The sequence below is a fragment of the Antechinus flavipes genome, chromosome 3, assembly GCF_016432865.1.
Source record: "Antechinus flavipes isolate AdamAnt ecotype Samford, QLD, Australia chromosome 3, AdamAnt_v2, whole genome shotgun sequence".
In the NCBI taxonomy this organism is placed as follows: Eukaryota; Metazoa; Chordata; class Mammalia; order Dasyuromorphia; family Dasyuridae; genus Antechinus; species Antechinus flavipes.
Genome location: NC_067400.1, coordinates 15,055,081 through 15,075,096, shown reverse-complemented (window position 1 = coordinate 15,075,096; position 20,016 = coordinate 15,055,081). Strand labels below are relative to the sequence as shown.

General features: G+C 36.8%; 1 protein-coding gene across 2 annotated transcripts in view; it reads right to left on the bottom strand.

Moving 5' to 3' along the window:
- KCNAB1 (potassium voltage-gated channel subfamily A regulatory beta subunit 1) overlaps positions 1-20,016 on the bottom strand; it is a 409,613-nt gene that overhangs the window by 86,829 nt on the left and 302,768 nt on the right. For both annotated transcript variants that reach the window (XM_051983068.1, XM_051983069.1), the window contains exon 3: positions 2,998-3,035. In XM_051983068.1, the coding sequence (XP_051839028.1) occupies positions 2,998-3,035 (38 nt within the window). The remainder of the gene's footprint in view (positions 1-2,997; positions 3,036-20,016) is intronic.

Here is a 20,016-nt window from a genome sequence, read left to right as displayed (position 1 = left end):
GTAGTTTATGTTGTTTTGTAAGCCTTTCTAGGAAAAATATCCTTGAAAAAAAATCTTCCTAATGAAAATTGTGGTCAGCTTTCAAAGAAAAAAGCATACAAGAATTTTTAGGAAAATAACTGTCTAGACTGGCATGAATATTTAAGGTATTTCCCCAGAATATTTGCCAACAAGTAAGTGGAAATACAAAATAGGACTGAATTTTTTTCTTACATCACTTCTCTAAATGGAACAGGTTCTTTATTGATTATATTTTGAGAATCACATTGACGTATCCTGGACCATAACTCCTCCAGGCAAGCTCTTAACCTATCCTATATTTTCATCTATAAAATGGAGCTTGGGGAAGGATGGAAAGGACAAGGTAATTTTTAAGGTCCCTTTAAGCTCTAATTCATGATTACTATCTGGGGCTCCTAAAGCATAGAGGCGATAGGATAAACTTGAAAGAGTGTGGTACATTAGGGTTCTAATATAATCTTTACCACTTGGCACCTATGGGTTCTTGAGCATCTCCCCTTTTAATCTATAAAATAGATATAGAAATATCTAAGGGTCCCATTTGAGTTTATGGAAAACTTGTTGTTAAACATTTGCTGGTATTAGACACAGGAGGAATATCAAAGAACCACTACTTACTCCCTTGGGAGACACTATCGAGCCTATTAATATATTTAATCTATTCTTCCACTACTTGTCAGCCAACCCATCCTGTCCCCAATTTCTGCTTGGTCTGCAAACTTTACCAATAAAATCCCCAAATGAAAAAAGAAAAACAAAATGATTCTCTAGGGCTTGATATTATCAACACGATGACATCCATAAACAAGAGTATCTAGATATTGATAAGTAATCCACTTGGATTCTACACTGGATCTCTTGCATGAGAGGGTTCAACAGATTAAGTGAATATAGATATCCCTGTTTCATGCTTCAAAGGATCATCAAATAAGGCCATATCCATTATGAGATCTTTGAAGGATATAGAAGTTAGATCTATACAAAGTGAACCACATCGCCTTGTCCTTTTTCTCTGAAAGTCTTCAGGAAAAGATAAATGTCCTCTTGGTGGGGATGTGTTAGACTAGGTGCCAAGTGAATAACATTTGTTATTTATCTATTATGTGTAAGACTGTAGATCATGGGGATATAGAAACAAAAGGGATGTGTGTGTGTGTGTGTGTGTTTGTGTGTAAGTATATATTCCTTTATTTTCTGAGGAACAGCTTCAAGAGGGAAATGCACTGGGCAATTGGAAAGAAAATGAGGTTACTGTATGATCCTGTACTCCAAAAGGAACAGATTTTCATTGTCTTTTCCCTAAGAATCACACTGTTCCAAACATACTTGCTAAATATGAAAAAGCATTAACTTTGGATCTTTTCCCCCCGACTTGTTTGGAATCAGACGGTCATTGGCTTTTCTACCCTAAACCTGAACAAACCAAAACTAAGTTGTCAGTGTTCACCTCCCTACCTCCATTCTACTTGTGACTGGCTCTGGACAAAGGACTTACAGGCTGCCTGAGATCAGTGCTTCATTCACAGTGAAGATTTCCCATCAATCGTGTCAGTGCTGAGAAAATTGACTCTTTTGCTTTCATTTACGCATCTGTGCTCCCTTAGAGAAAAGGATCCCCGATTTCATATTGGAAGGATATTTGGAGATCACCTAGTTCAATCTTTTTCTTTTATCGATGAGAAAAATGAGAGATCCAGTGACTTGGCCAATTCTACACAGGGAGAGAGGGACAGAACTGGGCATCAAACAAGTTACCTAACTGCAAAGCCAGTGGACTGTAACTTCTTCAGTGGAGTCTATTGGGGTCCTTTATGTTGAAGGACTATGGATTTGGAGCTGGAAGTAACCATGGAGAACACCAAGCCCAGCCTCCTCATTCCATCTCTTGTTTCTGGAGACCATGGAGACTAGCTGATCACCCAGACACAGAGAAAAAAGATACAGATGCTGGGTGGGGGTGCCAGCCGCTTCCCTGAGGGACTGCATCTCTGACACTCTGGCCAATGTTCCATTGACCAGTGTTGGTCTGAGCTCTTTTGAGTTCTTGGGAAGAGGAGTTGACCTTTTAAGGACAAGTATGTCAAATTCCATCAATAGAGAAAGAATTCTATTCTGAAGTAAAAAGAAAAAGCAATACTTTCTTCCTCATTAGTTTATTTTTTAATTTTAAATCCAGACTTTCATAGCTCATGTTTACTTAAGGTCAGGTACATCCAGGGGTATGCTAGAGCCAGATTGAACTGACCCAAAGGAGCTGGTTGTTAAATTTTTTCTTGTATTTACGCCTCAGAAATTGTCAAATGTTATAAATCGTGGTTTGATCTATTGTTTTGTTGATGTCTGGAATTAATTAAATGATGGATAAAATGTTAACAATGCAGATTAAATTTTGTGTGTGCACTCCCTCTTCCCCCAGTCAGTTGTTAAACTTTTACTATCACATTCCCAGACCTATGCTCAGCCTAGAGTAACTTGTTCCATTTTTATTTTCCCCAGTGTAAAAATGTTATTGATTGCACATTTTTGCAAAAAAAAAAAAAGAATTAGCCTGTTGTAATGCTGACAGTTCAGTGCTTGAAGTCTTGAAGATTTGCTTTCCCATTCTACCTCTAATGCTAACTGTGTCACCTTGCTACCTTAATCTCTATGTGCCTCAAGTAACTCTGAGGGCTTATCATAGAGTTGTGATCTGCAGTGATGGAGGGATTTCCCACAACAGGATTACTGCCATGGTGACAAAACCACAGAAGCTTCATAAATTCATGACAATTTACAAACAAAGCAAGAGAAAGCATTCATATCAGATAATCCACATTACATATGAATTATATTTAGCAATTTTGTCTTATAGAAATATCCCAGTGTTCAATAGTCTAGCATTCTGGAACTAGACGCCTTCCAGAGCTCTGTGCTGTGCTCTGATCAACATTATTTTCAGATTAACCTTTTTTTTTATGGAAAGCAAAAGTGACTTACCTCATCTGAAATTTGACCTCCAAAAGTGACCCATGTTCCTGGAAAAAGAACACAAAATTGCATGTTATTTATTATGATTTCCTTAATCCTGAGCTGAGTGTAATGGAAAAAGATTACTTTTTTCAAATAATTTGTAACTGGCTGATAGGTCTGTGGTGAGAGGAGATGGCCACAGACTAACTTGGCTGCAGTGCTCCCTTCTGTCCTGCTGAATTACTGAAGCAGCTAATAATTCTGAAAGAGAGGATGAGGTTAATGGGCTCATTTTATCCCCTGATGTCCAATCTATCTGTGACCGCTTCTTGTTTTCTCCTTTTCCCCTTCTTTGAATGTCTTCCCTTAGAGGAAGAAGTCAGAGTGGGCTCTCTCCAATAGGTGGTGCTCCTACTAAATTGGAATATCCATCCTGAAAGATGGAACAATGGCCAGGCTAGAGTTTGGGGAGGTTAAAATTCAGTGACTAGCAAAGCATGTAAGAGTTTTTCTGAAATGCTCTGCTCTCAGAAATGCCCGTGAGGGAATGAATTTAAGGATTAGGATGCTGCAGAAAGTACCTCAGAGTGAATAGGGAAAGACTGGATCTGTGATTTCATTGTTTTAGGGAAATCCCAGAGGAGAAAACTCCTACTGAGGCAGCCCAGCTGCCACTGAGAGCTTAATTGATCTTCCCAGGAACACAAAATTAATAAGTATCAGAGTCTCCAATCCAGCTTTCTACCTATTCATTCCATCACACTGTGAAGCCCCATAGAAACTATCCAAGGTAGAAAAAAGACCGCTTGAAGTCCTGAGCTTGTAGAAGAGCACTGGAAGATCATTAGAAAGGCCAAAAGAAAAGGTGAGAGCATAGGATGATGTCTTTTTTTGTGTGGTTTAACTCACAGCCCTGTGAGAGCTCAGACTAAACTTGCTAAAAATCACAATTAAAAAGACAAGATCTGGAGCCACTCAAAACCTCTCTATTAGCCCAGGAGTCCATGGTTCCATCCCTAGAACTTAAGGAACCTGCAGAGGCTCTCAGGGTGTCTGGCCTTACTGATGATGTTTAAGCAATCTAAATCCCACTCTCTATAAATCACTTAGGAAAAGATGCTCAGAATGAGACCACTGAGGATGACACAGGTTCTGCTGCTCAGCAGATGGACACTGCTTGCAAATGCTTGATAAAGAGATCTTGTAGAGAGGTTTGTAATTTTGCATTTCAGAAGGCTTCCAAATTAATTATATTTTTGGATTTCCAATTCTAATCCAAATCCTGGGATTAAGAGCATGCGGTTATGTACCATTCTGTTCTTCAGGGGTCTTAGGGACCAAAAATGCTGAATAAAAAGGAAAAAATCCCATGGGAGGAATTACCATGTGTATAACAATGTCTGCCTGCCTAATCTCTTTATTTCTGTTGCCTTAAAGCAATCGACACAAATACCAAGATGGTTTCTGAACAATGCCTTTAAAATCATAAAATATATTTTAAACACTTGGCCAAATGTTCCAATTTAGTCAAGGATGCTTAGTCTAACTAAGATGGAAGTTCCAGGATCAAAGCTAAAGACTTAGATAACACATTAATCCAAACTCTTCGTTTTACAGATGAGAGAACTCAAACATGAAGAGGGAAGGGACTTGTCCAAGATCACACAGCTAATAAATGTAGGAGTTGAGATTTGACTTTAGGTTCTTAGATTACAAATTCATCACTCTTTCCATGGCATCATGTTGAGTTCTCCCTGGCCGGAAGTCTCTCAAGCACTCTCAATACATTTCACATCTTCAAGTCCCCAGGATTACTTCCAGAAGTTAGCTGGTAATGGCCAATCTTGGCCATACAAACATTTCTCTACCTTCCTCCTTAGAAATGTGTGTGGGGGGGATCTTTTCCTCTAATTGCCTAGTTGAGGGGGATGGAAGAATAGATATAACTTGGGTTTGAAAGGGCACGTGGATTAATCAACCAAAATGAAAAAAAAGGTTCATATTTATAATTAGAAAGTTTCAAATTACAGGAAGGGATAAACAGCAGCTGGCCAAATATTAGGTAACAGTTTTTGCTAAACTCCTTTGTGATCATTTAAAAGATTTTTATTTAGTTTCTAGTGAGAAGAAACTTCTATGATCCCCAAGGTTGCTTACATTTATTTCACTGCCAAAAAATCAAATTATGGCAGTGTTGTTTTAGAGGATTCAGTTTTAGTCTGGCACTTGTTATTTCTAAAGGCATTATTATTATCATTAAAATTTTTTTTAGCATGGTATGCTTACAATAGGAAAGGTTACTGTGCTTCCAAAAGGTCCAAATGACAGACTGGGCTTTCTTGATCATCCAGTGAGCACATGGATCATTGCTTTTTGTCTTCATATTAGTGAGCCTTCAAACATGACGCAGGGGAACTGAGATGGGAAAAGAAGAGAAGAAAATAGGGAGCCTGGGGCAATTATCTTTTATTCTTTGTTACCTGGTTACCATGTGAGGGATTTACAGTAAGCCTTGTCTACTCACTCAAGGAGCTGGCCATAATTGGGTGTTTACCATTCAGAGAGACCATTCAGCCCCTGCACAAAGAATACTTGGGATGTTTAGATGTAATATTTATTTCATAAAGCAAACTGTCAGGTTTGCAGAGTTTGTCACTACAGTCTCCATAGGAAACATATATTTGCTTATAATTGTTCAGTTAAAAGGATAGCTGAACAATTATAGGGAAGCCTATGAATAGTGCTTGATTCTTATGGTGCCACAGGTATCTTGTCTTGACAGACAAGCTCACTAACTGCTTAAAACTGATTTCAATCATAAAGAGAATAATAATAATGGCTGATATATATATATATATATATATATATATATATATATATATATACACACACATATATCACAGTTTACAAAATGCTTTTATATTCATTATCTTATTTGATCCTCTTTTTGATAATTTTCCTTTCTCCTATCCCTCGATTCCTTCTTCCTTTCTCCCTTCTTTCCTTCTTTATTAACTTCCTCCTTCTCTCCCTTCTTCCCTCTCTCCCACTTTTCTTCTTCTCTTCCTTTCTTCCTTCCTTCCTTCCTCCCTTCTTTCTTTCCTTTCTTCCTACCTCCTTCCCTTCCTCCTTCTCTCCTTCCCTCCCTTCCTTCCTTCCTTCTTTCCTTTTATAATTTATACAAATTCATTTTTAATCCAAGGCTAAAGCATCTAGGGAACCAAGAGAAGAACTGGAGGTGATAGTACTTGAACTGAACTAAAAGAAAGCTAAGAATTTTAAAAGGAGATGAGATACATCATGGGGTCACTTGTGCAAAGTCACAGAAAAGAAGATGGAGTTTTAAACTGTATAGGGAGAACAGTATTTAGAATACTAGATAGGTGGTGCAGTAGTTGGAACACTGGGTCTAGAGTTCAAATACTTGCTCTCTGATCATATAGAAAAAAGTCTAGGATTTTAATGAACAGTAGGCTAACATGGTAACATGTCGTCCAATGAAGTGATCTTGGACACAATTAAGAGAATCCTCCAGGAATGAGGAAGTCATGGTCCTACCATACTTTGTCCTGGACATTCCACATATCCATATCCAGTTTTCTGTTTTATGTTCAGTTCTAGGCAACACATTTTAGGAAGGTCATTGATACTCTATGATACTCAAAGGAGAATAACTAGATTTGCCAAAGGCTTTGAGTTCATGCCCATGAAGAGTTGTTGAAAGAACTGGGAGTTTGAGGCTGGAGAAGAGAAGACTTAGGGGAGACAGGATTGTTATCCTAAGTACTTAAAAGGCCTTCATATGGAAGAGGGATGTGACATGTTTTGTTTGGCCAAAGAAAGTAGGTCTGGGAAAAATGATAAGAAGTTACAAAGAAGTCAAGGGAAGCTTAATCTAACAATCAGTGGAATACTTTTGTCTCCAGAAAGAGTGGGATCCCTCATGATGAAAATCTTTAAAGCAGACAAGGGATAATCATTTCTCCAGGGTGTTGACAAGAGAATTTTTAGGATGGATTAAGTAAACTCTGAGGTCCTTTCTAACTGAAGCTCATTGATTCTGTGAAAATTGTGAGCCAAGTATGCATTTAGGTTTGGGGTCTCCCAGAGCCTCAACTTCATGGCACAATTCATTCTGTTTAGTACATTCTTTCCCACCATATTGTTCTCCCTACCCACTATCCTCTGCCAGTCTTCATGCCTTTTTATGAACATGGAAATACTGGCTTCATGGAAAACCACTTTCATAAATTCAGCTCTGGAAAAACTTTCAAAATGAGACCATTTTCTCCTCTGACTTCCAGAGAAACTCTCAATCTTTTGTTTTTACATAAGTTTTAGAAGCTGAAAGGAGTATTAGAAATCACTCAATTAAGCCATCTTCTTAGATTGATGAAAAAACCTGAAGCTTGAGAAAAAAAGTTGTGGGAGCATCTATTCCAGACTGGCTCTGAGAAAGGTCTCAGGTCATTCTACTGCAATAGGCACACATAGAAACTGTGTTTCATTCTTTAGATTTCTCTAGTGATCAAAAGTAATGAAATGTCTTCCTCTTGAGAGACTGGATACAAAAGAAAGGGGGCCTTGGGATGCCTTCAGGGGACCTGAGATATGGTTTTCTATACTTATACATCAAAAATATATTAAGTGAAGTTGTACCCACCAGCCACCACCTCCCTATTTCCTCAATAAAGCAAAGTCTTGAGCCAAAGAATCAACACTATTCTTGACTTTTAGTCTCATTCCTCCTCGTTCCTCAACCACCCTCCAATCATTTTAACATAATACAGAAAATTATTCTCCAATCTTTTTTGCATCTGCCAGTATTCCCATTAAAAGCCTGTCCCTTATTTTTGGAACCAAGCTGCTGGGACTGGGGATTTTTTTTTGGCCTCCAGGATGTTGCTAATGAGCATCTGGCCAGAGTTAAAGAAATGAAATCACAACTAAGCCTTTTTATCAGTCACCTTAATCACCTTTCTGTGCAATAACCTGGCTACAGCTTCACATATGTTCTGACACTGTGTTCTTGACAAAAGCTTTAAATAACAATACATAACATGCAAAGAAGAGCTATGGACTAGTGAGACAAAGATATAATTGGTTTTCCCTTTGGACCTTCGAGGAAGTGTGAAGGCAATGAAAGTCACTACTCCCATTTTACATGTGAGAATGAAGATTTTAACTTAAGAAAATGAATTATTGTAGATCCTTTTGAAAGCACTCTCCTGAATGCTTGTGTTCAACTTCAAAGTTTGAAGATGGGTGGAAGCAATTTCAGTTTGTCTTAATGAAGTACAATCTCAAAATGAGCCAACTGTTGAGCATGGTAACCAAAAGACCCAATGTGATCTTACTTGACATTGAGAGACACAATATATGGGAAGAAGGCTGTGATAGTCTTGATATTCTCTGCCCAAGTTAGATCAAGGAGGAAGGATTATGTTCGGTTTTGGGTAACAGGATGGTTATTGATAAGCTAGAAAGAAGCTAGAGGAGGAAAACTGGAATGGTGACAAGTCTCAAGTTTGTGCTATATCAGGCTTAATTGAAGGTTTAAAATGTTTAACTTTCAAGCCACTCCAAAGAAATCAGATCAACAATCCACTCAGGAAAAACCAAATGGATGAAAAATGCCCACTGTTTAGAATGATATCCAATGGGATAGGCAGTTCATTGAGCTGGTCATTCAGTGTTTATATATCAAAGGGATTTTACAAATGGATGGTGAACTAATTCTAGTTTTAAAAAAATAGGAAAACATCATGTTGGTTTGCATTTGAATCATCAATCAGTGCTTTCAGAAGCTTCATGTTTTTTCCTGAAACAAAACCCAAGATTTTTAACACCAATATTTTCTTGGTGATGTCACATAGTTGTTAATCACAGAATACAAGTTTCTCAAGAATCAAAAGGTGGTTGAACCAAAAGACAATAGAGAGATACATGGTAGATGTAAGTCACAGCCTATTACCGCAATGACTTGTGTGCAAAGATTGGTATAAAAAAGTGTCGCTCAAGAGATGTATGTTCAAAAAACAAAAGTGATCTAATCATATACTGAGAGTGACAGATAACAGATAATTGCCTCAGTAGTGCCCCTCAGTACTTGTGAAATGTGTTTAAAAAAAAACTAAAGGAAGAAGTCCAGTTTGTTGGGGAGATCTCTTAGAGAAAGACATGGACAAGAATGGAACAGGATGAGAAGGCTTAGAAGACTTGTGATCTGCTCTTTGGGTAGATTGCCTTCATCAAGGAGATCTTGAACCCCTTGATATCTCGAAATATATTTTCAGAATAAGGATTTATATTAATAGAAGTTGGAGGATGAGGATCAGAGGTCTAGGGTTCAATAGAACCACAATTATTCAAGCTTTTTATTTTACATATGATGAAGCTTGAGTCTCAAGAAAGTGTCCATTGCCTTGTGGGTAGTGAGTGTGGGAGGCAGGAATTAAAACAAAATTTTCTGTCTCATGAACTCATCTTCTTCAGGTGCCCAATGACACTAAAAAGGTATAATTTTCTGCAGAAATGTTCTTTCCTATAGTATCAAGGGGGAGTTTTATGTTAACCTGGATAAGAAAAGGGAGAGAAGAGCTGTTTTCAAACACTGAAGAGATTCCAAGGGATTCCAAGGAGGGGTTGTTCAGCTTGGCCCCAAGAGCAATGCAAGGAATTGTGTTTGAGGTTGCAGAGACATAGATTTAGATTAGATGCCAAGAAAAAAAAAGTTGTTAATAATTTGAATAATCCCAAAGTAGAATGAATTGCCTGGGAAGAAATGGGTGCTTTCCAATGGAGGTCTTCAAGAAAAATGCCTACTTTGTAGGGATATTGTGTATAGAAAGCATTCTTTTTGGACTATGCTACTTTGGAGTGGATAATCATTGAGATCTCTTCCAACTCTGAGTGGTTGTGTTTCCACAGAAGATGTATCTAGGTAATGCACATACTTCTCTGTCCTGGATTTTTGTGAATAAGGCAGAGAAAGGATGTAAGTGGTAGGGTGCCCATGTGGAGCAGGGGATAGAGCACAGGACTTGGAGTCAGGAAGATCCAATCAATCTCATACATTTATGTGCTGTGTTATCTTAGTCAAGTCATTTAACCTCCATTTGCCTCAGTTTCCTTGCCTATGAAATTTATATAATAACACTTTCTTTTCAGGGTTGTTGGGGGATTAGATGAGAAAATATGCATATAATGCTTTACAAACTTTAAAATACTATAAAGAAATGGTAGCTATGATGCTGCTGTTGCTGGTGGTAATTTGTAACTTAACTGAGCTCTCTTCTGGAGAAACGGGGGCACAGTCTTTTAAGTAGAGACGTCAATATTATCTCCATGGTAAATAGCATATGTGGCTTAAACTTCACGACTTTCCTTAGGAGAATACAAGCAACAACTACCACTACTATTATTACCACCATTATTAGTACTAGTATCATTAATTACTACTGCTGCTGCTGTTGCTATTGCTCCTACTGCTGCTATTCCTATTACTATAGCTCCTGCTATTATTGCTACTGTTATCACTGTTACTGCTATTATTGTTGCTGCTACTAAACTATTACTGTTGCTGCTACTGCTACTATTGTTGCTGCTGCTGCTGCTATTGTTGCTGGTACTAAACTGGTACTGTTGCTGCTACTATTGTTGCTGCTATTACTGCTACTATTGCTGTTACTACTGTTACTACAATTGCTTTAGCTGCTGTTACTATCATTTATATAATTTTTACTACTTTCCAGGCCAGTGCTAAGTGTTATACGAATATCTCATTTGATCTTCACAGCAGCCTTGAGAGATTGGTGTTGTTATTATCCCCAGTTTACAGTTTAGCAAACTGAAGAAAACAGGGATTAAAAGAAAAAGGGTCACACAGCTAGGGAATATCTGAAGCTGGATTTGAACTCAGGTCTTCCTGACTCTAAGTCAGCAGTCTATCTATTGCATATCAATAGTTCACATTTCATATCAAAATAATATTTCACATCAATAATAAGAATGATGACAATAGCTACTAGAATTAAAAAAATTATATCTTATTATTCTCATTATTATATTATATATTATCTTGTTATTATCCCATTTTACAAATGAGGAAACTGAGATTCAGAGATGTTGAAGGAATTGCCATGGATCATATAGATACTAAATGTTTGAGGCAGAATCAACTCATAGTACATTTGACTTAATACTTTAAGTAATTGAGAGAGGAGAAAAAAAAAAACACTTCCTAGGATACTCATTATCAACTAGAGTTCCTCAAACAACTTGAGCTATTTTCATCTTCTGAAATGATGATGTTTATTCTTTAGGATAATTTTTTTTTAAATCTTCATGAGAAAAATTCTTCAGCATCTTATTGACAGTTAAGAGGAAGCCAAGTGACCTGTCTGTGTTCAAAATTACTCTAATTCTTATGAGAACGTCACTATGAGCTTAGAAGCACCATACTTCATCATATATACTTTCCTTTCTAGTTCTTATGAAAAACTCCTGCAAGAAGCCTAGAAGCGCAACATTGGGGAAATGAGTCTAGAACTCTAATGGGGTCACCTAACACCCACTGGGGGCCCTTCCTCTCTTATTACTGGATTTATCAATTTAGAGACATCATCTTCTAAGAAGGGATCTGGAATTAATGTGAAAAGGCTGATATCCTTCCAGTAATTATTTTTGAGTCTTGTCCTCTGATGAAATCCTGTAAAAATCACTGAGAATGAAAATGAAGAGGAGATGGAGGAGGAGAAAGAAGAGGTAGGGGATGGAAAGGTGGAGAATAAGAAGAAGGAAAAGGGGAGAAAGAGAAGAGGAAAAGAGAGAGGTAGGGAAAGGTTAGGAGAAGAAGAAAAGGAGGCGAGGAAAGGGGAGAATCAACTTTTTTTGCAGGAATATCACTTAGAGGCTTGATAGTCAAAGTTACCTCTCTATTATTTTCCTTAAGTCCTGAAAAAATTGTGTCAAATCTTGAGACTTTGGAAAGATTTAAAATAGCCATCTTTTCTTCATAGATAAGGAATGTGCTACTTAGAAGGCATTTGGTGCAGTGATGTGTATAAATAAATATATGAGTTTTCGTGTGTATGTTATCTCTGTGTTTGTGTGAGACAACACATCATAACCACACTATAAGATGGGAGAGAGGTGAAGGATACATTGAGGAGGAAATAGATTCTTTTCCAGTTTTAAGGAAAGGAGTTGTTTATTCTTAGCAAAAAAGAAAGAAAGAAAAGACAAGGTCACTTTGTAAGAAAAAATGACAGAATATCTTGGAACAGTTCTTTGAAATCCTGTCAGGGCTCATGGGAATAATGTTGTTTACTTCTTTAACTATATCCCACAGACCATTCAAAGGAGGGCTACAAAATGTCTGCCAGTCTTTTCAGATTTATTTCACATGACTCCTACCACACACACATATCGCACATTTCAGTTTAATGGGTCCACTTGCTGTTCCACATATATGTCCTGACATCTCCTGCCTCCGAGGCTGATCCCATATCTTGGGATGCCTTTTCTTCTTCCCATCTATCCCTCTTTAGACTCTCAGGCTTCTTTTAAAATTCATCTCAAACATCATTTCTCATGTGAGATCTTTCCTGATTTCTCAGTCATTAATCCTTTCCTCTTTCCCTCCCCCAAATTACTCTATTCATTTATGTGCATGTCTGTATAGGTTTCCAAATCTAGAGCCCTAATTTAGATTTGGAATCGGAAAGGATCTTAGAGGTCATCTAATCTAAAGCACTCCTTGTATAGAGGAGAATATTGAGGTTCAAAGTGTGTCACTGAAACTAGACTCGGAGATTGAAAATGGCAGAGCAGGAATTTGTACTTATGTCCTCTGCCTCTCAACTGTGCTCCTCCCATTATTTCATGTCACTTTCATCCTTCCTGTAGAAAAGAAAAACTCTTTAATAGTCAGAGCTGTTTCATTTTTTCTTTGTATCGCCCATATCTACAACTTCCTCATATGTGGCAGGCACTTGGTAAAAGTTTATTCAAAGGAAAGAAATAGGAAAATGAATTAAGGGACAATTAAGATGATGAAAAAGAAAATAAAACATTTACAAATCTCAATGCTTATTACTCCCTAAACTTCTGAGTCTTTAGCTATAAAAAACCTAACTTATTTTAGCTCTTTGTTTCTAATGGACATCATTTATCTACTGTTAATGCTCTGTGCTCTATAAATGACCAAAGACTTGAGGGAAGAATCACAGAGTTAATATATAATATAATATATAATATAATATAAATGTGATGTTTGATCATGATATAGTGTTTCTATTATCCAAAGGGTTCATTTTCCCCTTTGCTTTATTTTTTAAAGACATAAACACATCTCTCATTCTTGATGAAGCATTCAAATCCTTTCTCTCTAGCCCAGTTTTCAAAAAATTCACAAATAAGAAAACATAGTTAGACCCAATTGTTGAAAAACTTTGCATGAAAAAAAACCAAGTTGCTTATATATCTTAGCTCCTAAGAAACATTGAAATAAAACTTCATATTATATTGCAAACTTAATTATGATGCAATGGGAAATCCAGAATTATTACTAAGAACTAAGTTGGCACAAACAATGTCTTCATTTGGGATAGGCAGTGGAGGTGAAGTTGGATTATACTTTGGAGTGGGGAAAGAAATCCACTTGAGAACATAGCATTTTTCATAAGGGAGAGGAAGCAGGGCTATTTTGGAGACCACTGCATCAGAGTAATGGCAGACAATTGTTAAGTTTTTCCCTTGGAAAAAGCATACATTATAAATTAGGCCTTGATTCATTATTTTGTTTATTGTCTAGATTGAAAAAAGTGATGGAGAAAATGCTAATAGTGCATAATAGTATATATTTCCCCACTCTTACCTCACATAGAGTCAGCTCTCACTTGTAAAAACAAACAAACAAGAATATTCAAGCGAAACAAATCAATATATTGGCTAGATCTATACATGCGTGCCACTTTTTGCATCATATCCTATTACTTCCCTACCAAGGTATGGGAGGCAAGATTTCTTACCAGACTTATGAAGTCAGGTTTGCTAACTGTAGGTCAGAGCTCCAGAGTCTTTTGGTGTTGTGTTGTTTTACCTTATTATCATCATTGTGTATGTTGTTCTCTGGGTCTATCTATTTCATTCTTGAATCAGATCATACAAGTTTTCCCAAGTTTTCTAACTCCCTTGTATTCTTCATTTTTAATTGCACAATAATATTCTGTTATCTTTATAGACTACAGTTTTTTCAGCCAATAGATTGAACCCTGTAGGGGTACCATCTTCCTCCTATCTCTTTGTCACTATATCTTTAAAAATATATTTTTGTATATATTTGTATTTATGTATTCCATTATATATATTTTTATGTATATTTGTATTTATATATTCCATAAATATTTTGTATCTATGGGATATTTCCCTTTGTCTTTAATTGCCTTGGCCCAGTAGGGGAATTGCTGGGTTAAAAGTTTTCATAACCTTTTTGAAGCTCTAATCTATGCATCACCCATTTGTGCTACATTTTCTTGTGGTCTGTGATATAATGGAATGAAGATGGATGGACTTAGATGGACCGAGAAGTTGACAGCTTGGTAGGACTCTGTCAGAGCTGACTTTGATTACCACATTAGATTCTAAGTTCCTCAAAGGCAGGTTCTGTCTTTCTTTTTTATATTCATATCACCACTCTTTAGCATAGTGCCTATTACATATTGGGCACTTAATAAATGCTTAACTGACTGAATTTGATGATCCCCATATGAAGGAGGTCCACAGGAAAGGCAACTCTAATAATGCTAGGAGTATAGGATTGGAAAAGAATTAGATGTCACTGAAAGATTTTCTGAGTACAATTCCCCATGACTTGTGAAGACTATTACTTGAGTGACTGTGGCCACAATTTCTGTTATCAAGCAAATAAAATATTTATTACAAGATTACAATATACTAGACACTGTGTCAAATATTGGGGATTCAAAGAAAGGTTAAAAAAAAGAGTTCCTGTCCTCAAGGAGCTTACATTCTAATGATTGTCTGCTTTCATGGAGTCAATTTCCTTCCAGTGAATGGTAATGATAAAATATTTTGCTGTTTGGCTTGGGTACCTTACTATGTGACCAATTAGTAAGTCAACCAGTATTCATTAAGTTCTTACTCTTCATTAAGTTCACATACTATATTAAGAACTAGGGATACAACCAAAGGCAAAATCAATACTTGCCTTCAAGTAGCTAATATTTTAATGGGGGAGACAACATGTAAATAACTGGTTTCATATAAAATTACAGAGAGTAGAAAAATAGGCACCTGAGAAGGGAAGGAAGTAGCAAATGAGTGTGTGGAACTAAGTGCAGCTGATAAAAGTCTCTTGCTGAAGATGGAGTTTGAGCTGAGTCTTGAAGGAAGTCAGAGAAACTAAAGGTGGAGGGAGTTGTGAGAGCAGGACATTTACAGGCTCAATGTACATATATGAGATGGCATGACATTCTCAAGGATTTGCAAAAGGACAGCTACATGACAGAAGCTGTAGAGGGGATCAGAGTCTAAGGAGGAGGGAGTAGGCTTTGGAAGATTTCTGAAGCCAAACAGAGAAGTCAGTGTGGAATTCTGGAGGCCATGGGGGGCCCAATGGAACAACGCTGTAGAAAAATTTCCCTTGGTCACTGAGTGGAGGGTGGATTGGAGGGGGAAGAGACAAGGAGATTAATTAAGAGATTAATTCAATGGGCCAGGCTAAAGGTGATGAGGTGATGAGGACCTAAAAAAAGGACTATGGCCACGTGAGTGGAGATGATAGGACATTCTTGAGAAATGAAAAGAGATGTAAAATTGTTTGGATGTATGGAACAAAGGAATGGTAAAGTCATGGCCTGGATGACTCAGAGAATGGTGTCCTTGATGGCAAGAGGAAAGTTTGGAAGAAGGAAGGGCTTAGGGGGAAATTCATTATCATGAATTCTATTTTGAGCCAAGAGAGAATATTTTCCCCTTCAGTAATAGGGCAAACTTCCCTTCTTAAAATATGTCATTGACATCCTAGAGGATCTTTGATTCTTCTTCTCTGTCTTATAATCACACAGTGTTATATTTTCCTCCATCCTGGCCCCATCACCTCTTTATTAATGCCTAAAGACTGAAAAAATAGACTCATTTCCATCCAAACCTTTATATTTTCATGAAAAATTTTCCACCCCTATAGCATCAAGTACAAATTTGGGGCTTGAGAGTCCAATTCACTGTCTTCCCTCTCTCTAAGGACTTATACTAGGAGAGATGCTTTCACAGGATTTGAAGGTAGTGGGCCTTGGAGTCTTGTGGTCCAATTTGAGATCAAGAGCCATGGCTGAGATTAGAAAGCACCATTCTTTAAAATGGAGTGAAAATTGCAAAAAAAAAAAAAAAAAAAAAGATTGATGGAAAATCAAAGCCCTTCTCTTGCAAGGACGTGCTGCCCCCAACAAAATGACCTACAGGTCTCAGTGTTCTTCTGGTGATGGAATTCCTTCTTAACAGAAGGAATAATAGAGACTCAAGTAGAACATAAAGGTCTTATTTAAGGACAGTAGGTTTTACCTAGAAGAATAATAAATTCTTTACCTAAAGAATAATAAATATGATAATAATTCATGTATATTGTAAAAACTTATTATAGCATATCATGTCCATACTTTATTGTTACCAAGAGTTAGTTATAAGTTCATCATCTCTCTTGATCCTCTCTACAATTCTGTAACTTTATCTCCAAATTAAAGTTGAAGAATGAGACTCAGAGGTAATATAATATGCTACAAAATGAAAATTTATTAAATATCTGTTATGTGCAGAACACTGACCTAAGTTTCAAAAACTTGAATTTTGTGAAGACGTGATTTCTTTGTTCAAGGAGGTTATGGTCTAGTAAAGGAATAAAATGTATATAGACAAATAGATGGATAGGTAGATGATATAGATACCCTATACAAATTATAGTGTTAAGTAATCAATGTTCTCCTGTTCCTCTTCCATGCTATGAGGCAATAATCAGTCAATAAATGTCCAAATTGACTACAAGGATATGTGAAGAAAGATGCTATCTACATCCAGAAAAAGAACTGATAGTCAATAAGCATTTATTAAGTGCCTAGTACGTGCCAGGCCCATGCTGTGTTGGAGATATAAAGAAAAGCAAGACTGTTCTTGACATTGAAGAGCTCACAACCTAATGGAAGGGGAATCATGCAAATGTTATATATGAACAAGCTAGAGAAAAGGTGAATAGGAAATAATTAACACAAAGAAGGCTTAAGAATGAAAGGGGATTAGGAAAAGTTTTGTAGGGAAGTTGAAATTCTAGTGGGGCTTAAAGGAAGCCAGCGAGAGGCTCAAAACGGGCATAGGACAAAGGGAAGAGTGGGTGCTGAATGAGGAGGAACGAACAAAAGCCAAGTTTTCTAGAGTAGGGATTCTTAATTCTTTTTTGTATCATGGATGACTTTAAAAGTTTGATGACATCTATGGACCTCTTCACTAAAACAGATGAATGTGTTAGAATGTGTAAAATAAAATACATAGGGTTGCAAAGATGGTTCCTTATTCTCCTCCTCTTCCTACCATATGTACCATATATACAATATTCACTTTTTTGCTTCAAAGAATTCTGGAAATCCTACCTACCTCCCAACCCAGTCCCTAGGAACAGAGACAGATGACAAAAAACTTCTATTCCCATATCACACATTTGAGCAACCCATATTCATTAAATCCTAGAATGAGAAAGGAAGGAATTGAACCCTCAAAAAAATTGATTTCAAGTCAACCCCATAACCTTTATGACTTTCTCAAGAAGATATTAGTAACAATCATTACATAACTTTGCCATAGTTAAATTATAGGTTTAAACCCTGGAATAGTTCATTGATCCACATGGCAAGGAGCAAGAGAAACCACAGATACAAAAATGTATGTATACATGTGTGTTATGTATGTGTCTGTATGTGTGTATATATCAAGCTCATTGACTCCAAATTAACAACCCTGCCCCAGAATAGCTAGATAAACCTGGGGATAAAAGGCTTATAATTTCCTCCAGCATCCTCTAGAATTGAGTGCAACCTGTCAATGCTAGAGCAAGCATAAGATTACCAATAGCAGCTTCTTGTTATTAAGAAAAAATAGTATTATTAAATAAAAACAAAATCATTAATTAACACCCTGATGCTGAAAGTTGAGAACCCAATCTATTTCTATCCTGAATTCCAGGACTTAGCATAGTCTGGCACACAGTAGGTCCTTGATAGATGTTTATTGACTAATTGAACCTATTCTAATACCCAGTCTTTTGATTCCGAGTTAATCTATGCTCATTTGAACTACATCATGTAACCCTGAGAATATTTAGTATCCCTTCTTCTGAGGAATACATTCTAAAGATCATAATTTTCAAATCTTAAAAAAATTACTAGCTCTATGTTGACATAAATAGTGGTCTCTCTACAGGAAAGAGAAAGGAGATGGGGTGATTTTTTTTGAAAACATCTGCTTTCTAGTTATTCCATTGTTCTGCACTCTCCATACTACCTGGGAGAAGAAATTCAGTTCCATAATTAGTTGAATAATTTCTTTACCTATTGTGAGTCTCTGTGGATCCATTAACTATTCAGGGAATAGAAGCTGGGGAAGCTTTTTGTCATCTGTCTCTGTTCCCAGGAACTGGGTTGAGAGGTAGGTGGGATTTCCAGAGTTCTTTGAAGCAAGAAAGTGAATATTGTACATATGGTACATATGATAGGAGGATGAGGAGAAGGAACCATCTTCGGAGACACTTTGATAGCAGATAACCAGTCAAGTTTTATTTATTCACTAACAGTAGAATGGAAGCTCTAGGAGGGCAGGAACTTTTTCTCATTTAATCTTTGTATTTTCATAACCTAGGCTGGACTGGTCAACCATGTCTAATTCTTGTGGGAGGCCAGTGAGAATGAAGACAGTACCAAATAGGTACTGGATTTGACAATTGGGACCAGCAGCAGCAGCAGCAGCAGAAATAACAACACACACAAATGAAAAAAGAAATTTGGGGATAAATGAAGATGAGATAGGTTAATGGTACTGGGAAATACAGAGACAGAATGAGGCTACAATCTTTGCCCATTAGAAGCTAATTTTGAATTTCTATGTGCTTTGTTCATAAATTGAAAGTATTCTTGGACTAGATGTAGTGGCAATAAAGTTCCTCAGGGCTGTCAATGATTAAAGCAGGGCTAATAGACCATTATTTCAAGACCATTTTCCCCCTTCATTCATTGGCTCTTTGCTCTTCCTTTTAGTAATACTATTAACCTTTCCTCAAAAAAAATATTGCAGAAAGGGACTGTATGAAATTGCTTCACTAAAATGTACATATATTGAAAACAAAACCAGACAAAGGGTGAGAAGTCATGTTTGCTGGGATAGAATTACAAGGATCATCAATTCTCATTCTGTAGGATGCGAGTTGGCTACAACAACCAGATGGGGTCAGAAAGAAATCTCTCCCACTGGTGCCATATAGCATGATTCATGTATTATGGAAATTGCAGGCTTTCCCTGAAGCACAGTTCAATATAGGTTACTAGATCATCGGCCTAATTCTATCTATTTTTTATTAGCTAAAATTAACTTCTGATTTTCCATAGGCAGGCTACTGTTGCCGAGGCATGAATATTAAAATGCAAGAACAAAATGCAAATAATTCCTGTATTATGTCTCATAGTTCACCTCTAGTACTTGAAACTTACAAATAAGTAAAAACTATTGCCTTTTTCATAAATATAGATTTTGAAAATGAGTTCTTTGGTAAAACAACAGTGTCATTTGTTCAAGAAGATGTAGGTGCTTCTGGCATTAGCATTAGAATTAAACTATTATTTAATTTTTGTATCTAAAGATTTTTTTTTGTTTGACACAAGCATTCTGCTTTATCTTCTTCCCTAGTGGTAGCTTGTCTATGTCTCATCCTTTTATTAAAATATTTTTAAAGTTAATAAACATTTATTTTCTCTTTCTCCCCTTCTATCA